Below are 17,774 nucleotides of genomic sequence, written 5' to 3'. Positions count from 1 at the left end.
TGTGGCCTTATCTTCCCAGGACTGGGACTGGGTGCCACGTGGCGGCTGCGGCTTGGCCCTCAGCCCCCTTATCTGCCCCTGCCTCGTGGGCCCCGCAGTGCCATGGACGGCCGACTCCCGCTCGTGCTGCTGCTGCTGCTTGCGGCCTCCGGCCTCCGGGGACAGGGCCTGGGGCCAGGGGGGCCTGAGGAAGAGCCCCCTGAGGAGGAGGAGGTCCCCGAGGAGGACGGGATCTTGGTGCTGAGCCAGCGTACCCTGGGCCTGGCCCTGCGGAAGCACCGCACCCTGTTGGTGCAGTTTTGTGAGTGCACCCGGCCGGTGGGCTGGGGGACCCACCAGGGCTGCCCAGGGGGTTCAGCTCCCCACCCTGTGGACCCACAAGAGGCTTCCTCAGTGAGCCCTCGGCCCCCACAGTGCTCCTGGAGCTCCACCGAAGGGCATGGGAAGCAAGGCCAGGGACTGGGCTAGAGGGAGGGAGTCCAGCTGGAGCGGGGAAGGGTGGGACTGGGAGGAGGTGCAGGTGCAGGGAGGCCCCTTGATCACGGCCCAGCTGCAGACTCTCTGCCAGGGCCAGAGAGCATCCAGGCCTTGCTTGCTTTTTGGTAGATGTTCACGAACTTCTCCACGTGGGCCATTCCCAGGTCGCAGGCGTCCACGAGCAGACGCCCCTGTGCAGGCCTCAGGGAGCAGCAGCTGGAGGACTTTCCTCCGACACGCTGTCAGCACGGCGCTGGCCACGGCGCCCCAGGCCTGGGGCCTTGAGGAGCCCGGCTCTGGTGTGGAGGCTCAGACAGGCCCCGAAGGAGGGAGGTGTGTGGACAGGAACGCTCCTGCCAGACACGACTGACCCCAAGGTCTCCTGGCTCTGGCTGGGCAGGAGGAGAGGAGCTAAGGCTGGGGCCTCGGAGGCGGGGGACTTCATGATCCTCTCCCCCAGATGCCCCATGGTGTGGGCACTGCAAGGCCCTGGCCCCTGAGTACAGCAAGGCAGCTGCCGTGCTGGCGGCAGAGTCCGCCAAAGCCAGACTGGCCAAGGTGGACGGGACCGCCGAGACAGAGCTGACCCAGGAGTTCGCTGTGACGGAGTACCCCACGCTCAGGTTCTTCCGGGACGGGAACCGCACACACCCAGAGGAGTACACTGGTACAGGCGGCAGGCACGGGGGGGGGGGGGCGTTGGGCGGCAGGCAGCGGGCTGGGCTGGGCCCGGAATGAGTGGACACTTCACAGGCCCCCGAGAGGCCGACGGCATCGCCGAGTGGCTGAGGCGGCGGCTGGGGCCCAGTGCCACCCGGCTGGAGGACGAGGAGGGCGCCCAGACCCTGATAGACAGCCGGGATGTCGTGGTCATCGGATTCTTCCAGGTGCGCTGCTACCCCTGGGTCTGAGCTGCAGGAGCGGGGCCCGTGCTGCCAGCCAACCTCACAGCTTAAGCTCCTTAGGACCTACAAGATGAGGATGTGGCCACCTTCTTGGCCCTGGCTCAGGACGCCCTGGACATGACCTTTGGCTTTACTGACCAGCCAGAGCTCTTTCAGAAGTTCGGCCTCACCAAGGACACTGTAGTTCTTTTCAAGAAGGTGCGGCATGGGGGCGCCTGGGTGGCTCAGTGGGTTAATCCTCTGCCTTCGGCTCAGGTCATGATCTCAGGGTCCTGGGATCGAGCCCCACATCGGGCTCTCTGCTCTGTGGGGGGCCTGCTTCCTCCTCTCTCCCTCCTCTCTACTTGTGTCTCTGCCTACTTGTGATCTCTGTCTGTCAAATAAATCAATAAAATCTTAAAAAAAAAAAAAAGGTGCGGCATGGGGCCAGGGTGGGTGTTGGGGGTCGGGGCTGTGGCTCCCGCTGACCTGGCCCGTGCTGTCCAGTTTGACGAGGGTCGGGCGGACTTCCTGGTGGATGAAGAGCTGGGCCTGGACCTGGGGGACCTGTCGCGGTTCCTCCTGGTGCACAGCATGCGCCTGGTCATGGAGTTCAACAGCCAGGCAAGTGGGGCAGTGGGAGCCGGCGCCTGGCTGGGGGCGCAGCTGTGGGAGCAGCCCTGTGAGCTTGGCCTGTCCCCGCAGACGTCGCCCAAGATCTTCGCAGCCCGGATCCTCAACCACCTGCTGCTGTTCGTCAACCGGACGCTGGCCCCGCACCGGGAGCTCCTGGCGGGCTTTGCGGAGGCAGCGCCTCCATTTCGGGGACAGGTACTGGCTGGGCTGGGGGGCAGGGGCTAGGGCGGGAGGGCCGCCCAGCACAGACTCCCTGTCGGCAGGTGCTGTTTGTGGTGGTGGATGTGGGTGCCAGCAACGACCACGTGCTGCAGTACTTTGGTCTGAAGGCCGAGGAGGTCCCCACCCTGCGCTTCATCAACATGGAGACCACCAAGAAGTACGCACCTGCAGCTGGAGGGCCGGTCACCGCGGCCTCTGTCACCGCCTTCTGCCATGCGGTCCTCGGCGGCCAGGTCAAGGTGGGATGCTAAGCGGCCACCCGGGGAGCAGGGGTGGGAGCAACAGCTGTCAGGAGAGACCCCCAGTGGAGCCCCTGGCCCGCTTCCCCCCAGCCCTATCTCCTGAGCCAGGAGCTCCCCCCTGACTGGGATCAGCGGCCAGTCAAGACCCTCGTGGGCAAGAATTTTGAGCAGGTGGCTTTCGATGAAACCAAGAATGTGTTTATCAAGTTTTGTGAGTGTAGAAGGCGGTGGGTGGTGGGCAGTGGGCAGGGGTGGGGTGGGGCAGGGGGGCCCTGCCTGTGCCAACAAACCGCTGCCTTAGACGCCCCGTGGTGCAGCCACTGCAAGGAAATGGCTGCAGCCTGGGAGGCCCTGGCTGAGAAGTACAAGGACCATGAGGACATCGTCATTGCGGAGCTGGACGCCACAGCCAATGAGCTGGAGGCCTTCCCTGTGCACGGCTTCCCTACCCTCAAGTACTTCCCAGCGGGTCCGGGTCGGAAGGTGAGGCTAGACCCCGTCTTGCCAGGTCTGGAGCTTGCTGTGCGTGCTCCTCAGGCAGGGGACCAGACACAAGTCGGGGCCTCCAGCAGCAGGGCCTCGTGTGGGCAGGGCCCCAGGGGGCGGAGCCTCAGGTGGGCGGGCCCCGGATGATGGAGGTTTGGGGCCATTGGGGCAGGCCTTGGGCTTGGGGTAAGGCCTGGCTTGAGGGTGGAGCCTCCAGGGATGGGGGTGATGTCACCTGCCAGTGTAGGACAGGGTGGGTATTTTCTCCAGAACCCGGTGTCCCTCCTTAGGTGATTGAATACAAAAGCACTAGGGATCTGGAGACCTTCTCCAAGTTCCTGGACAACGGGGGCCAGCTGCCTGCCGAAGAGCCCACAGTCCCCGTCCTGGTGGGTGCCCCTGCCCCAGGGTTACCCTTCTCTGCACTAGGCCGGCATGGGGCCCTGCGGTGGCCAGGGGCAGGGGTGAGCCAGGGTGCAGCTTCCAGCTGGGCCTCTGTGACCCTTTCCAGGAGACAGCACCCAACGCCAGCACGGAGCCCAAAGAGGAGCTATAGCCGCCCCCACAGTGCTGTAGAGACCCCAGAGCAGAGCCCTGGAAGCCGGGCAGAGAATAAAGAGCTTTGGTCCTGGACTGTGTGTGTGGTTCCTGTGTGTGTGGTCCCAGGCCGCCGGGCCCTTGGGCTTGCCCAGTTAGCCTTCTGGGGCCCATTCCATCTCAGATCCGGGTCTGGGAACCCAGCCCTCTCCAGAGCTCTGTCCCCGTGCTCCAGAAGACACCCCTCTCCCACACATACTCTCGACCCTCAGAGGCCTGGCGTGAAGCTGGCCGAGAACGGCAAGCCTACCAGCCAGGCCCCACCACAGAAGACAGGTGCACTCCTGCCAGAGAAGGTTCAAAAATGATTTTATTTCATTATTATCCAAGTACCTTTGAAAAGATAATTGTACAAGTCAGCGCATGAAAAACGGGCTGGGGCAGCCCCCCACTGGCCCTGGCCTGAGAAATGTACATATTTACAGGGGCCCTTCGAGGGGAGGGGCCCGGGACCCGCTGAGCCAGCGCCCTGGACACAAGGGTGGAGGAGGGCGAGCGCTATGGGGCTCCGTCGCCGGATCCACACAGTGGCAGGCAAGAGACAAGCTGTGTTGAAGGCACTCGGTGACATGTACAGATGACAGAGGCCCCCGCGGGGCCCCTGGCACCCCAGGCCCAGGCCGGGCCGGGGCAGGGTGTGTCGGACTATCCCAGAGCGGGGGGCAGAGCCTGCAGTGCCAGCGCCGGAGCAAGGAGCAGTGAGCAGCGGGTGCCGCTGCAGGGGCACTAGAGGCCGCCCTGTGGTGGGCCTGCTCCGCCGGCCGATCCAAGGATCACTGAGCAGTGGGCGGGGTCGCTCGAGGGATCCCCGGCCAGCTGCGGGGCGAGCAGCACCTGGTCTTTGACCGCGGCCGTGTGTCTGCACACACGGGAAGCACACGACACGGCACGACCCTCGGACGCTCGCCGTGATGCCCGGTCCCTGCCTGATGTGGGCCCAAGCCGGCGCAGAGGCCGGACTGGCAGGTCAGTCTACCTTCTCCACCTTGCCGATGATCTTCTCCTCAAACACGGGCAGCACTGTGTCGTCCTCCCGAACCTCCTCGAACACCACACCACAGTCAAACTCATCGCTCACTTTCTTGAAGTAGTATCTGCGGGACAGGGGGGGAGCGGGGATGAGGGCTCCCCCCGGCCCCGTGTGCACCGCAGGCCCTGCGGCCCAGCTGCTGCGGGGGTCACACTGAGCATAGGATACACGCGGGGCTCTCACCTGTAGTTGCCTTTCTTGGTGAGCAGCTCCTTGAACTGGCCCAGGGTGACGGCGCGGCCCCGCACCAGGGTCCTGTAGGGGATGGGCTCCCCGCAGAAGTAGTAGGCCACCACGATGCTGTCACATGGCTGCGCACTCCCACTGCCCGCCTTTCTCTGGGACTTCGTCCTGGAGGTGGAGGTGTACTGGTGATTGCTAGACTCAGGGCATACCCCAAAAGGCTACAGGCCCTCCAGGAAGCACAGGGCGAGGGTTCATCCCTCGGGGGGGTTCGTCATCCTCAGACACCCCCTTGCCTGGAGCTCCAGGGCCAGCCCTCCGGAAGCCTCACTCCACGTGGTGTCCTGACCCAAGGGTCCAGTCCTGCATCAGCCCCCCACGCCCTCATACCCACAGCAAGGACACAGGCTCATCCCTCCCCTGCTTGCCCCCTGCCCCCATACAGCCGGCGCCTCCATTTCCCCACCACCCTCCTGCACCCACCACATGGCCTCAGGCCTCCCTGTGGTCCGAGCTGGCTGGGGGAGCGGCACCCCCTACCCAGACCTCATGAACGCAGGGGAGCAAGTTTCTCGGGGCCGGAACCCACAGTGGATCCCAGCACCTGGTTTCCTAAGACACCCAGGCCACTGGAACCAGCGCGGCCCCCAGCTCAAGGCTGGGCCACACTTCCTGTGGCCCAGGTAAGGGTTAGAGAGCCCTGTGACTGCGGGAACGCCTCACGGCCGGAGCACAGCCGAGGAACAGCCCCAGGCATGGATCTGAAACAGACCTGCCCCGCCGCAGGGGCAGAGCCCAGCCCAACATGCAGAGAAGGGCAGGAGCCCAGCACCATGCAGCCCGGGACTGCACATCCTGATGGTGCTGAGGCGGGGCTCTGTGTCTGAGACCACAGGCAGCACCATGTGGTCATCTAGCAGCTCTCGTCCCTGCGACCGTGCCAGAGCCACCCAGTTGTGCTCGGACACAGCCCCTGGGCCCTGCTGGCCAGGAGCTCATGACCAGCCTGTCTCTCCCTGGGAGCCCTCCCCTCTCCCAGCTGCTCCGGGGCACACGGCTGACAGCGACTCAGGCCACGTGGCCATCCACTGCTCAAGCTGGGCTCCCGGGTGCCTGCTCTCCTTCCCTCAGTCCTACAGCCTCACGCTGCGGGGTGGGGGGGTCCTCTGGGACTCCATTCTCTACAGAAAGGAGGCAGGGTCCCTGCTTTTCCAGAGACTACCCTCAAGGAGTGACCTGGTGGGGAGGCCAAGTCACCCACGCATTCGGCTGGACATGACAGGGCACAATCTGAGATGTGGTGGAGACCCCCTTTCTGCTCTCCCCTGAGCAGAGATGCAGGGATTGGGCGACCGGCACCACCTACAGGTGGTCCCCAGCGCCCTCCCTGCTCCACGCACTCCCGCACGCCACATGGGAACAGAGCAAGGCCAGGCGGGCGCACGGGCCCCGGACATACCCTAGCCACCCAGGCAGGGGCTTTCACGCGGCTGAGCCAGGGAAACAAGGCCCAGCACGCGGCCGCGTGCCCCCGGGGCCGGCACGGAAGCTCAGGACAGTGGAGGTGGGTGGGGAGCCCCGGCCAGAGCGAGGAACAGCAGAACTTCCTCTCTGGCCCGCCAGCCGCATGTCCCACGAGGATGGCCCGCGTCTCCTCTGATGGGAGACAAGCAGCTGGAGCCCAGCCCCATCTCTTCCAGTGCGGCGCCCCGAATCCTGTCCTGGGAGCAGCGGCTCCACCGCGGGCAGCCTTGCAAGCGGGACCCGCGCGGGGCGCACGTACTCTGTCTCGGAGAGCTCCAAGTCGGACACGGCCGGCACCACGCTCAGCACAGGTGTGCACGCTGGCCTGACGCAGGAGCGCCCCCGCTGGATGACCTCCTGCACATACCTAGGGAACAACCGGTCAGTGAGCCGCGGAGCTGGTGGGGGCCTCTGCCAAGGCTCGGAGGGAACAGCGGGGCCCCCACGAGGGTCCATCACCACTAAACAGGGCTCCTACTGTGTGAGCAGACAGACACCAGACCACGGACGGGAAGGTCAAGGGCTGCTTCGGGGTCAGTCAGGAGGCAGAGGCCGCTGGACTTCATCCGGAGCTCCTAGATTCCTCACTGCGTCGCGGAGCTCCCGGGACCCCACTCGAAGCACCCACTGGGGGCGCCGGCGTCTTGTCGCTTCATCCACACCAGGAAGGGTCTTCTGGGAGGGCCTGCCCCTGGCCTCCTCCACTCCACACGGCTCTTCCCCATCCATGCCCTGACGCAGCTCCGTCCTGAGCAGTGGGGGAGGCCCATTCCGGGCCAGCCGCATGGCGGCAGCTCTCCGCAGGGCTGTCCGCCCTCACAGAGACTCATCTTCTGTCAGCCTGGCGGGTCCACCCCGCAGCGAGCTTGGAGAGGGCCCAGCACCCCCACTGCTGCCTCTGGGCCTTCACTTGTGTCTGTGGCTGTTTACGAAAGGCCTATGGACGCCAACCACCGTCTAGCACCCCATCAGGAGGCTCACGGCCCGAGACATGTGTCCCCAAGAGGCTCGTGTGGCTGCGCGGTGTCTGGCCGGCAAGGGCACACACTGGGCCCGCCGGTGCTGGTGGGAAGAGGAGACACGAGCCCGGCTCCCCCAGAGCATGCCAGGGACAATGGTCCCATGCAGCCCCGTAGAAGGTCTGGGCAGAGAGGGGACATCCCACAAGCACTCCCTGGCCCCTTCCCAGATGACGCCCCTGCTACCCCGTCTGCGCCAGGTCACAGGCCCCAGCGGACAAGAGGCATCCCCCACACCAGCCCAGGCATCTCGCGCCAGGCTGGCTCTCTGGTTCTATGGGGACAGGATGACAGGGTGTGAGACAAAGGGCCATCAACGTGGTTACGCACCACAGCCAGGGCACACACTCAGGGCTCTGCCCAGTGAGACCACCATGGACACCAGCCTCCCCAGAGCTGGAGAGCCCCACACACAGTAAGGCCCCCCGGAAGGATGACAAGTGATCACAGACGGGATAAGGGGCACCGGCGACATCCGAGGAACACAGGGCCACTGTGTGACCATGCCCCCCCCTCAGAGACCCTGATCCATGTGGAAAAAGTGACCTCAAGGCCCAGCTGAAAAGGTAGGGAAACAACAACACTCAGGCCTGCAGAGAAAGCCTGTTATCACCAAGGAGTGCTCCCCGGGCTTCTCTGAGACTGCGTGAGCCGCGGGTCAGCCGCGGGTCAGGCCTCTCTGGTCCCCAACGAGGGGGACTCTGGTGCTTGGGGGTCCCTCCAGGAGAAGACTGTCACATCAGCATGTACGTCAGCAATGCTGACTGTCCCGCCTGCAGACGGTGCGGCCCCTTCTGGGGTCTGCAAGCAGAGGCAGCCAGGAACCCCCAAGACCCCACTCGCAGCTCAGCCCGCACAGCAGCCAGGGGACCTGATGGGAACCCCTGGTGGTCCCCGTGCCACGGACACTGACAGGATGAGCACACTGCCAGAAGACAGAGGGTCCCCTCCATCCCTAGGACAGTGTAATGACCACATGCCCTTCCAGACCCTGGTCACAAAGCAGGGCCGCTTGCCGTGCCCTGGGCGACTCTCAGTGGCAAGAGGCAAGCAGGACGGCCAGTGGGCAGCCAGCACAGCTCTCTGTGGGGCTCTTGGGCTGTGGGAAGCCTCAGCACCAAAGCCAAGCCACAGTACCCAGAGTGGACCTGGCTCTGGGTGTGGCCTGCTCCCCCCAACCCAGCATACCTCTGCTTGGAGGGTAACTTGCTGGCTCTCTTCTCTTCCTCCTCCAGACGCCTGCGGGCCTCCTCCAGCTGGGTCAGAGGATTGGGGGCCGGGTTGGGTGGCATGGTGGGGTCTTGAATGAAGAGGTGAGAGGGCTGGACGGAGTTCCGCAGCTGAGCACTGACCCAAGGGTGCACGGCCCCAGGACGCTCCACAGACAAGGGCCTAGAGCTCTCGTGTGCCTGCTGCTTCTTGGCGCCAGAAGACCTTTGGGAGCAATAGGACAAGGAGTGGTGGCAAGTGAGAGCCTGGCCAGTGCGGGTGCCAGGAACTGGGGCAGGGCCCGGGGAGAGCAAGCTTGGCATTGACCCTGGCTGTTAGGCAACAGTTCACACCCTCCCCCGGTGCCCCTGATACACATGTTCCTTTGTGGCATGCTTCTTTGTAATCTTGAGATTTTATTTATTTATTTGGGAGGGAGAGAATGAGAGAGAGAAAGAGCATGAGATGGGGGAGGGTCAGAGGGAGAAGCAGACTCCCCGCTGAGCAGGAAGCCCGATGCGGGACTCGTGATCTGAGCTGAGGGCAGATGCTTAACCAACTGAGCCACCCAGGCACCCCATTCTTCCGTAATTTTTATTTTTTTATAAAGATTTTATTTGTTACTTATTTAACAGACAGAGATCCAAGTAGGCAGAGAGGCAGGCAGAGAGAGAGAGAGGAGGGAAGCAGGCTCCCTGCTGAGCAGAGAGCCCAACTCGGGGCTCGATCCCAGGACCCTGAGATCATGACCTGAGCCGAAGGCAGAGGCTTAACCCACTGAGACACCCATGCGCCCCTCTTTCGTTAATTTTTTAAAAAAGTACTTATTTGAGGGGTGCCTGGGTGGCTCAGTTGTTGGGCATCTGCTTTCAGGTCAGGTCACGATCCCAGAGTCCTGAAATCGAGCCCCGCACTGGGCTCCCTGCTCGGCGGGAAGCCTGCTTCTCTCTCCCTTTCTCTCTGCCTGTGTTCCCTCTATTGCTGTGTGTCTGTCAAATAAATAAACAAAAGCTTTAAAAAAAAAAAAGAAGAAGAAGAAGAAAAAGTCCTTATTTGAAAGGGGGCAGGGCAGACAGAACCTCCAGCCAACGCCCCGCCAACTACGGGCCCACTCTCACAGCCCAGGTACCCCTCAGTGGCCCACTTTTAATCACTTCACTGAAATATAAACCCGATGCTACACAGACTTCCTTTAAAGAAAAGTCTTTACTATTTTAAAAAACATGTTAACATCAAAATAAGCGCTCTTTGTGAAAAACCTGAAATATACAGAAAATTAAAAAAATATATAAACAATTCCAAACATCACGATTTAGAGATACCTGTTCCCATCATGTTGGTATATTCTCTTCCCTGTTAAAAACACTTAATTGGGATGCCTGGGTGGCTCAGTTGGTTAAGCAGCTGCCTTCGTCTCAGGTCATGATCCCAGCGTCCTGGGATCGAGTCCCACATCGGGCTCCTTGCTCAGCAGGGAGCCTGCTTTTCCCTCTGCCTCTGCCTGCCATTCTGTCTGCCTGTGCTCGCTCCCCGCCCCCAATAAATAAATAAAATCTTAAAAAAAAAAACACTTAATTGGCACATCTCTGAACCTATAATTTTTCCTGATTTCCCCCTCCATGCGCTAGCATACCAGTGCCTTTGTTACTCAACACAGAAAACACCTGACGCCTCACTCAACCCCTGAGTGAATTCCAGGAAAACATCAGCCTCTCGTAGCTATTGGCTGCAGCCCTCGGAAAGGGGGTTTTGTGCCAGGAGGGAATCCCAGGAAGAGGGTCCCCTGGGCAGTGGGTAGGCTCAGTGCCCTCAGGACTCCAGAACAGAACTGCCCAAGGCAAGACACCCCAGGGGGAATGGGCTCAAGGCCAGCCACAAGGACACCTCCTCCCTGGGCCCAACTCCCACCCCCTCCCTGCCCGGCTCTGTACCCAACCTCCCCTCCCCTACTTTCTCCCAAACCCCATCCCCTCCCATCTCCCCATAGCCCCTCATCTCTCCACCCATCCCCGCCAACCTGTCTCCCCTCCCCCCACCCCTCTCAACTCCCCACTCCCACTCTGTCTCCCATCTACTGGCCCCACCAGGCTCTACCAGGTCCTCCATCTCCCTGCCCTACGCCCCTGTGTAAGAACAGCAAAGGCAGAGGCACATGGCCCCCTAGCTCTCGGGAGGCCAGCGGGAACTCATGGGGACGCTGAATCACGGTCATGTCCTGACAGCAAGCACAGAGCCAGTCCTTGTGAAAACCCAACACCAGAAGAAATCCAGAGAAACCGACAGTCCATCCCCACCCCAACCAGAACGAGAGAGGGGCTCTGGAGAACCGTCAGCTAGAACAGGTTCTGGGACTGTGCTCGTCCCCAGGGCCATGTGGAGACCAGACACGGGGCCCCAGAGGTGGACAGTGCCACCTCGGCTCACCACTCAGGAGGGGCTGGGCAGGTGCCCACCTGATACCCCCCCACCGGCTGCACACACTCCAGCCTCCCCAACCACGTCCAAAATGGAGGAGCTTCAGGAGAGCCTGAGACGGAGGAAGCAGCGGAAGCCCGCCCACCGCCAGCAGATCCCACCAGCCTGGGGCCCAGACAGCTGCCCTGTGAGAGATGGTACATGTCTCCAGCCTAGGGGTGTGTCTGAGCCAGCCCCGGTCCCCCACGGTCTTCCCACAATGGGGGAGTCCACAAGGGGCAGCAATGTCTCGTCCAGAGGCCGGCTCCGCACCAACAGAGCAGCCCTGGTCCTGCGGCAGCCAAGATGGAGCTCCGAGGGCCGCAGACAGCCAATGGCTGGGGTGACGGCCCACTGCCAACCCTGCAGCCTCTGTCTGCAGTGATGGGCAGGCACTGGCCTAACTCCCCCAGTCACTGAGGTCACCGTCATGTGGAGGCGTCACCACCCCAGAAATAACCTTGTGAGAACCGCCGTGTGACAGCGGGGCCCCCTCCTGGGTGGGGGTGGAGGGCAGCAAGAGGAGCTCAGACAGAGCATGGCGACTGCAGACTGATGTCACCCGCGGGCACCCCTGCCCAGGACACGATGGGGGACGGGGGCATCTGTGAGCTCAGAAGACCATAGAGATCTTGCCACGTGAGGAGACAGCGGGCGGCCAGGCACTGCTTCAGGAGCGCGGGCTGCCGCGGGCTGGGGGCTCCTCACTGGTTCCACACCCCCGTACCCACACCCCGGACGCAGTGTGCCCCTTACCCGTGGCCAGCCTTACGGTGCCTGCTGATCTCCTTCTCCCCCTCAATGATCCACTGCATAATCTTCTGGTTCTTCTCTGTGTCTTCCGACGGGCCTGGCGCCTCTGCGCCCGCACTCTTCCCCGACTCAGCCTTCTTGGCACTTCTTCTGGGGGCAGCGCCTGCCTTCCCGCTGTAAGAGCAGAACTGGGGGTCACCTGCCGACATGGCCCGGCCTGACTCCGGGCAGCTGTACCCCGGTGCAGGGGTTCAGTCGGGGTTGACTGAACTGTCGGGGCTCTACGGGCTGGGACGTGGAGGAAAGCGTCCAGACGGCACCACCTGGGAGGCCTAGCGCCTGTCCTTCCCCCGCCTGCTGGCAGCCGCCCCAGGGCCCAGATGCCTCCCCCTGAGGCAGATGCATCTGAGGGTAAGCTGCCTGGGAGGTCAAAGGCCACACTTTCCAGCTGATGGCACTCGGACAACTTTGATTTTTTAAAATTATTTTTCTAAAGGTCTGAGAGAACGCTAGCACGTGCTCACACATGTGCAGGAAGGGCAGAGGCAAAGCGACTTCAAAGGGTGGAGAGGAGCAGCCTGCCCTCTAAGTGGAGTGGCCGGACGTGAGTGGCCATCTCACGACACCTGAGCCAAAGCTGACCGGCTGAGCCCCACAGGCACCCCTCATGGCTGGATGACTTTTAAAAGGGAATTCTGGCCACAAAAACCAGGACAGAGCCCACCGGAGACGAAGCTTCTCACTATGTGTGACCTTCGATCCTGGGAAGACACATGTGGCCCTCACGGACACGGGCTCAGAGACAAGGAACCACAGCACCGATCCCAAAGCAAGGCTCCGGCTGCCTGGCACTCACCGGACACTCACCTGTAGGCCAGGCTGTCGCTGGCATTGGGGGCAGCGCCCACACTCTCCAAGTGGCTGCGAGGCTTGGCCACGTGGCTGTGCACCTCTTGGCCCCACAGGAAGCTGCCTTGCGCCCGGCGGGCAGCCTCGGCGTCGGCTGGCTCCTTGGGCCTGGCCGTGCTGTGGTGGCTGTGGTGGTGGCTGTGCCGGTGCAGGTGCGGGCCGGCCGTGTCCAGCTTCGCCCCTGACTTGGGCGTGTGCTTCCCGTGTCCAGAGGGCACGCCCCCCAGCACACCCACGATCTTGGGCACATGCGCGCTGTCAGGGGAGCGGTGGCCGGGCCCCGGTGACTGACAGCCGGGCGTCCGCATGACTCGCTGCACGTGCTCATCCAGGATGCTCTCCGGGTTCTCCTCGTGCGCGTCCCGGAGCCCCATGCAGCCCACATCTGCGTAGCGGGGCGGGAAGTGGTGCCAGGCGGGGGCCAAAGGCAGCTTGTGACTGGCCCCCAGGGGGCCAGAGGGCATGTCCCCATCCTCGCCTTCTTCCTCCTGTAGGACAAGCCCACGAGTCAGCTCCTGGCACTGCCCGTGTCGCAGAACCTCACATCTGGGGTCACAAAGAAGTCAGCCTGGTGGCTTCATCCTGGGAGTCCGGTGAGGCATCGGACGCTGGCTTGACTTGAGGACCAGGGGAGGGCTCCCCAACCCCACCCGGCCACAAGCACTCATGCACACGCGCACGTGGCCACTATGAGTCCCAAGGCCAGCCTATGTCCTGCCCACGGACAAACCTCCACAAGGAGTTTTCCTTCACCTTTCTCAATAAACGTATTTTTACCTTTTCAGGTGATTTTCTAATTCCTTGATTTTTAAAAAATCGTATTTATTTAAAAAAAATTTTTAAGATTGTACTTATTTATTTGACAGAGATCACAAGTAGGCAGAGTGGCAGGCAGAGAGAGAGGGGGAAGCAGGCTCCCCGCTGAGCAGAGAGCCCGATGTGGGGCTTGATCCCAGGACCCTGAGATCAAGACCTGAACCGAAGGCAGAGGCTTTAACCCACTGAACCACCCAGGCGCCCCATAAAAAATCTTATTTATTTAAGTCATCTCTACCTGCAGTGTGAGGCTCGAGCCCACAACCCCGAGACCAAGAGCCACACGCAGCTGTCGCTGAGCCGGCCGCCCCCACTCCTCTGCGTTACTGCTGGATCTTCTGCTGCGCTTTCAAGAGAATTCTACCCCTGCACAGAGGCACTCACGTCTTGCCGTGTGTTTCTTGGTGAATCCTCCCAGTGAACTAGCTGGCCCTCGCTTGTCTGACAGTCCACAGAACCACATCTGTAAACACATCTGACCAGTCTAATTCCCAAGGACATAACTCACGCTGACTTTCTCATCTCACTCAACAGTGCAGACCAGGATAACGCTGACTAAATCTGGTAGTAACCCAAAGAGCGAGGTAGGAACCCCAACCCCTGCACTCCACTCTAACCCAATCTCAAAACCTTCCCCACAAGACTTCTCACTTAACAGGAGAGCACCAGCGCCAGCACCGGCAGTCAGCTGCAAACACGTCAGTCTCCCTCAGGGCAGAGGTGGCGTGGAGGACAGACGGACGGGCACACAGAGGGGTGGACGGTGAGTGTGCCCCTGATGGATACAGACTGGGACCCTGGGCTCCCTCGCCCCACCCCACGTCCCCGTATTGACCCCTCTGCCTTGCCCTCCCCAGGACACGGGAAGTGACCCCAAAGGGAGCAGTGAAGAAGGGGAACTCTCCATCCCCAGGAGGCGGGGACTGGCCAACACCATCTCGGTGGCTCTGCATATGGAAGAAATCCATTTTAGGATTTTGAAATGTTATAGGCTTAACCGAATTGTCTGAGTAATGGTTTTTTTGTTGTTGTTTTTAATTTACTTATTTGACAGAGAGACAGACAGCATGAATAAGCAGAGTGGCAGACAGAGGGAGAGGGAGAAGCAGACTCTGCTGAGCAAGGAGCCTGATGCAGGGCTCGATCCCAGGACCCTGAGATCATGACCTGAGCCAAAGGCAGAGGCTTAAGGACTGAGCTACCCAGGCGCCCCTCTTCTTTGTTCTCATTTTCCAAGTTTTACAGAAAAATAAGTTATTTTTGCCAAGACGTATTATTTGAGAGCGCACGAGCTGGCACGTACAGGGAAGGGGAGGCAGCCTTGAAGCAGAACCCCCCACTGACTGCAAAGCCTGACGTGGGGCTTGATCCCAGAGGCTACTGCGGGCCCCGAGTGGAGCCGCACACCAGAGCCAAGGCCACGTGTCTGCCCACTAAGTTTCTGAATCAAGATGCCGGAAACACTAGGGGCTATTGGTCTGAACGTGTCCTGTGACGTCGCGGAGCCCCACGCAGTCCCTGGGGCAGGTGTTGCCCTCTGCGGGCGAGGCTCCTGCTGGATTCAGACACAACCGCCGTGGGCCCGCCGGGGATGCCCTGGAGAAGGGACCACTGCTTGCCTGCGAGAAAGTACGCTGGGCACCTGCAGCCCAGCGGTGTCTAAGGGGCCTCCCGGGAACCTTTATTAAGGATTTTATTTATTTATTTGACAGAGAGATCACGAGTAGGCAGAGGCAGGCAGAGAGAGAGGAGGAAGCATGCTCCCCGCTGAGCAGAGAACCGATGTGGGGCTCGACCCCAGGATCCTGGGATCATGACCTGAGCCGAAGGCAGAGGCTTAATCCCCTGAGCCACCCAGGAATCCGCCTCCCGGGCACCTGCAGGGTCACAGGCACGCAGAACCTCTGAGCCAACTCTCTTCCCGTAAGAGGGTGGACTGGGGGCCCCAGCCACAGGGCCAAGATGCTGCTGCTGAGTACCTACGGGTCTCTCCAGGCCTTGCCTCCCACAACGAGCACCTCCTCCCAGGAGCCAGTGAGGGCTGGGCGGGTGCGGTGGGGGCCTCAGACGGACAGGCGTCATAGGAGAGCAGGCAGACGCTGGGACAGGGTCAGAGCGTGTCAGGAGCCGGCACGCTGGGAGACTCTGGAGGGAGCTCTGTGGGGGCCTGAAGCCGTCCTCAACTCTACCAGCCGTTGGAGATGCGCTGTGGCCCTCCCAGGAGGCGCACTCACCATCCGGACGCGCTTCAGCCGCTCTTCCAGCTTCTCCTCCGCCTCCCGTGTCCGCTGCACGGCCTCCAGGCGGTGGATGAGCTCCGCGGCGAACTTCTGGGGCTCCACACGGATCTCCTTTGGCATTCGATAAGTGCGCTGCGAGGAGACACGGATTAGCCAGCCACGAGCCGCTCAGAGCCGCACCCCCCAAACCGAGACACGCATGTGCTCTTCCTGGGTGAAGAGAAACAGGCTATGAAACCTACACTTCATTGTCAAGTGAGCGATCTTGCTTTCTCCCTTTCGCTGGTGGCAACCGCCTCGCTGCCCCTCTCCTTGCTGAACTGGAGCTGTCCTCCACCCGGCACCGACCGGCGAGGCGGAACAGAGCTCCGCCAACGCTGCTCCAGCCTTAGGAGCAGAGAACCAGAGGCAGGGAGCAGGCGGAAGCCGGATTAGGTCACTAGGGCAGCGGCTGGCAGGGCCCCAGCAGGCCGGAGCTTCTGGTGTCCTAAGCCCAGGTGTGCCCTTCACCTCGGCACCCCCAGCCTACCCCAGAGAAGTGCCTCTAACACGACGGGCCAGGCCAATCTCCTGCGAGGCCTGGGAAGGGCGAAGGGGGACCTGCCAAGACCACGTAAGAGGGAGGGGCCGGGCCTGGGAGCCCCCGGCAGGAGACAGCCCGCACACTGTCCCGCATGGCGGGGGCCTGCAGCCCTTAACCCGGAGGCGCGGCAGACCAGGCTTCGGACTCGGGTCTGCTGTAAGGATGGGAAACCCAGAACTCAGGGTATAGGAAAACGTCCAGGGGAATGGGACGGCCTGTTCGGAGGAGACAGCTCCGGAATGCAGTTTACAGGAATACACAAGACCACGTTTCCGGAGTGTACTTCACTTTGCTGTAATTCCACGTTCAAAAACATTGAAAGAACAGCAAAAAGGACTCCTGTCCAGCCCTCACCCAGACTTCCCCAGTGGAGCTGCCAGGTACTGTCGTTCCCACCCACAGACACGAACACACAGACACAAACACAGGCACACGTGTGTCCACGCACTGACACACACGTGCACGTCCTTCACCGGACAGTACCTAACACCAGGCAGTAGTTTGTCCTGAAGGCCAGACCCAAGAGGAGGAAGGGGCAAGTGTTCCCAGAAGAGCCCGGGCAGTGGGGACGGCCAAGAGGCTGTAGCCCTGAAGGAATCTTCCGGACAGGATGTTCAGACAGAGCCCCAGAGGCCAGCGGGGTCCATCGGGGAGTGCTGGGGCCCACAAGGGACTGAGGGCTGAAGGCCAGACAACAAGAGCTTCGTGGTCCTGACCCTGCATGATGCCACACACAGGTCACGGGCAGAGGGGAAAGTCCTGACAGGACCGAACCACAGGCACGTGGCAGGCTCGGCCCAGCAGTGGCCCATCCGAGCCCGTGTGTTCTGGAAGAGAGCCTCTAGGCTGCACGATTATGCTTCTGAAAGGAGCAGATCTGTACGAACGGACCCCCTTCCAGCTGCGGACGAACACAACACATGGGAAAAAGCTGTGGTCACTAAAACTGGGGGACCTCTGGGGCATAAGAACAGCCCCTCCCTCTGCTGGGAGGAGCAGACAGCTCACGCTGGGCGGCTCCCTGGCACACAGCCCCCCGCCTGGCCCCGGGAGCCCCCGCCAGGTACTCAGTGCAGCGAACACACGAGGGGCAGCCGCGGGCCGCACATCTTGGCTGCGCTCCAGCCGCCATGGCAGGATGCGCACGCATGCTCCTGGGCAGGCCGGTGCCGCCACCACAGGAGACACACCCCAATCACGGCACGCTGCCACCTCCGCGAAGATGGGGACCGCTGTTTGCTGGTTTCTTCAGTAAGAAATGTTACCCCAGGGGCACCTGGGTGGCTCAGTGGGTTAAAGCCTCTGCCTCTGGCTCAGGTCATGATCTCAGGGTCCTGGGATCAAGCCCCGCATCGGGCTATCTGCTCAGCAGGGAGCCTGCTTCCCTCTCTCTGCCTGCCTCTCTGCCTACTTGTGCTCTCTCTGTCAAATGAATAAATAGAATCTTTAAAAAGAAAAAAAAAGAAATGTTACCCCACAAATAAAAGTTAGCTATTTTACCAGGAAGAAT

At 61.7% G+C, this 17,774-nt stretch overlaps 2 protein-coding genes across 6 annotated transcripts in view; one reads left to right on the top strand and one right to left on the bottom strand.

Moving 5' to 3' along the window:
- Nucleotides 1–82: 82 nt before the first annotated feature.
- On the top strand, nt 83–3,580 carry PDIA2 (protein disulfide isomerase family A member 2). The gene is made up of 11 exons (XM_082713731.1): nt 83–301; nt 938–1,144; nt 1,231–1,364; nt 1,443–1,580; nt 1,869–1,985; nt 2,067–2,192; nt 2,261–2,458; nt 2,552–2,672; nt 2,763–2,944; nt 3,238–3,336; nt 3,459–3,580. Exons 1-11 carry the CDS (start codon nt 103–105, stop codon nt 3,501–3,503), a joined length of 1,566 nt encoding a protein of 521 aa, XP_082569857.1. The 5' UTR covers nt 83–102; the 3' UTR covers nt 3,504–3,580.
- Nucleotides 3,581–3,836: 256 nt separating this feature from the next.
- AXIN1 (axin 1) overlaps nt 3,837–17,774 on the bottom strand; it is a 52,693-nt gene continuing 38,755 nt past the window's right edge. For 3 of the 5 annotated variants that reach the window (XM_082713614.1, XM_082713613.1, XM_082713615.1), the window contains exons 5-10: nt 15,676–15,813; nt 12,584–13,113; nt 11,720–11,890; nt 8,489–8,734; nt 4,758–4,925; nt 3,837–4,638 (exon numbers count right to left, since the gene is read on the bottom strand). In XM_082713614.1, coding sequence (XP_082569740.1) covers nt 4,512–4,638; nt 4,758–4,925; nt 8,489–8,734; nt 11,720–11,890; nt 12,584–13,113; nt 15,676–15,813 — 1,380 coding nt within the window. In that variant the 3' untranslated portion in view covers nt 3,837–4,511. Of the gene's footprint in view, nt 4,639–4,757; nt 4,926–6,540; nt 6,649–8,488; nt 8,735–11,719; nt 11,891–12,583; nt 13,114–15,675; nt 15,814–17,774 lie in introns of all 5 variants that reach the window. The other 2 variants (XM_082713612.1, XM_082713616.1) reach the window with 2 other exon arrangements.

The sequence above is a fragment of the Mustela nivalis genome, assembly GCF_964662115.1.
Source record: "Mustela nivalis genome assembly, chromosome: 19".
Lineage (NCBI taxonomy): Eukaryota > Metazoa > Chordata > Mammalia > Carnivora > Mustelidae > Mustela > Mustela nivalis.
This window is presented reverse-complemented; position numbering and strand designations above follow the sequence as displayed.

Excerpts from the sequence above, each read along its gene's own strand:
- PDIA2 (XM_082713731.1), top strand. The coding sequence starts at position 103 with ATGGACGGCCGACTCCCGCTCGTGCTGCTGCTGCTGCTTGCGGCCTCC. Across the intron at positions 2,459-2,551 it reads TCCTCGGCGGCCAGGTCAAG|CCCTATCTCCTGAGCCAGGA; the intron begins GTGGGATGCTAA and ends GCTTCCCCCCAG. Across the intron at positions 2,673-2,762 it reads GAATGTGTTTATCAAGTTTT|ACGCCCCGTGGTGCAGCCAC; the intron begins GTGAGTGTAGAA and ends CCGCTGCCTTAG.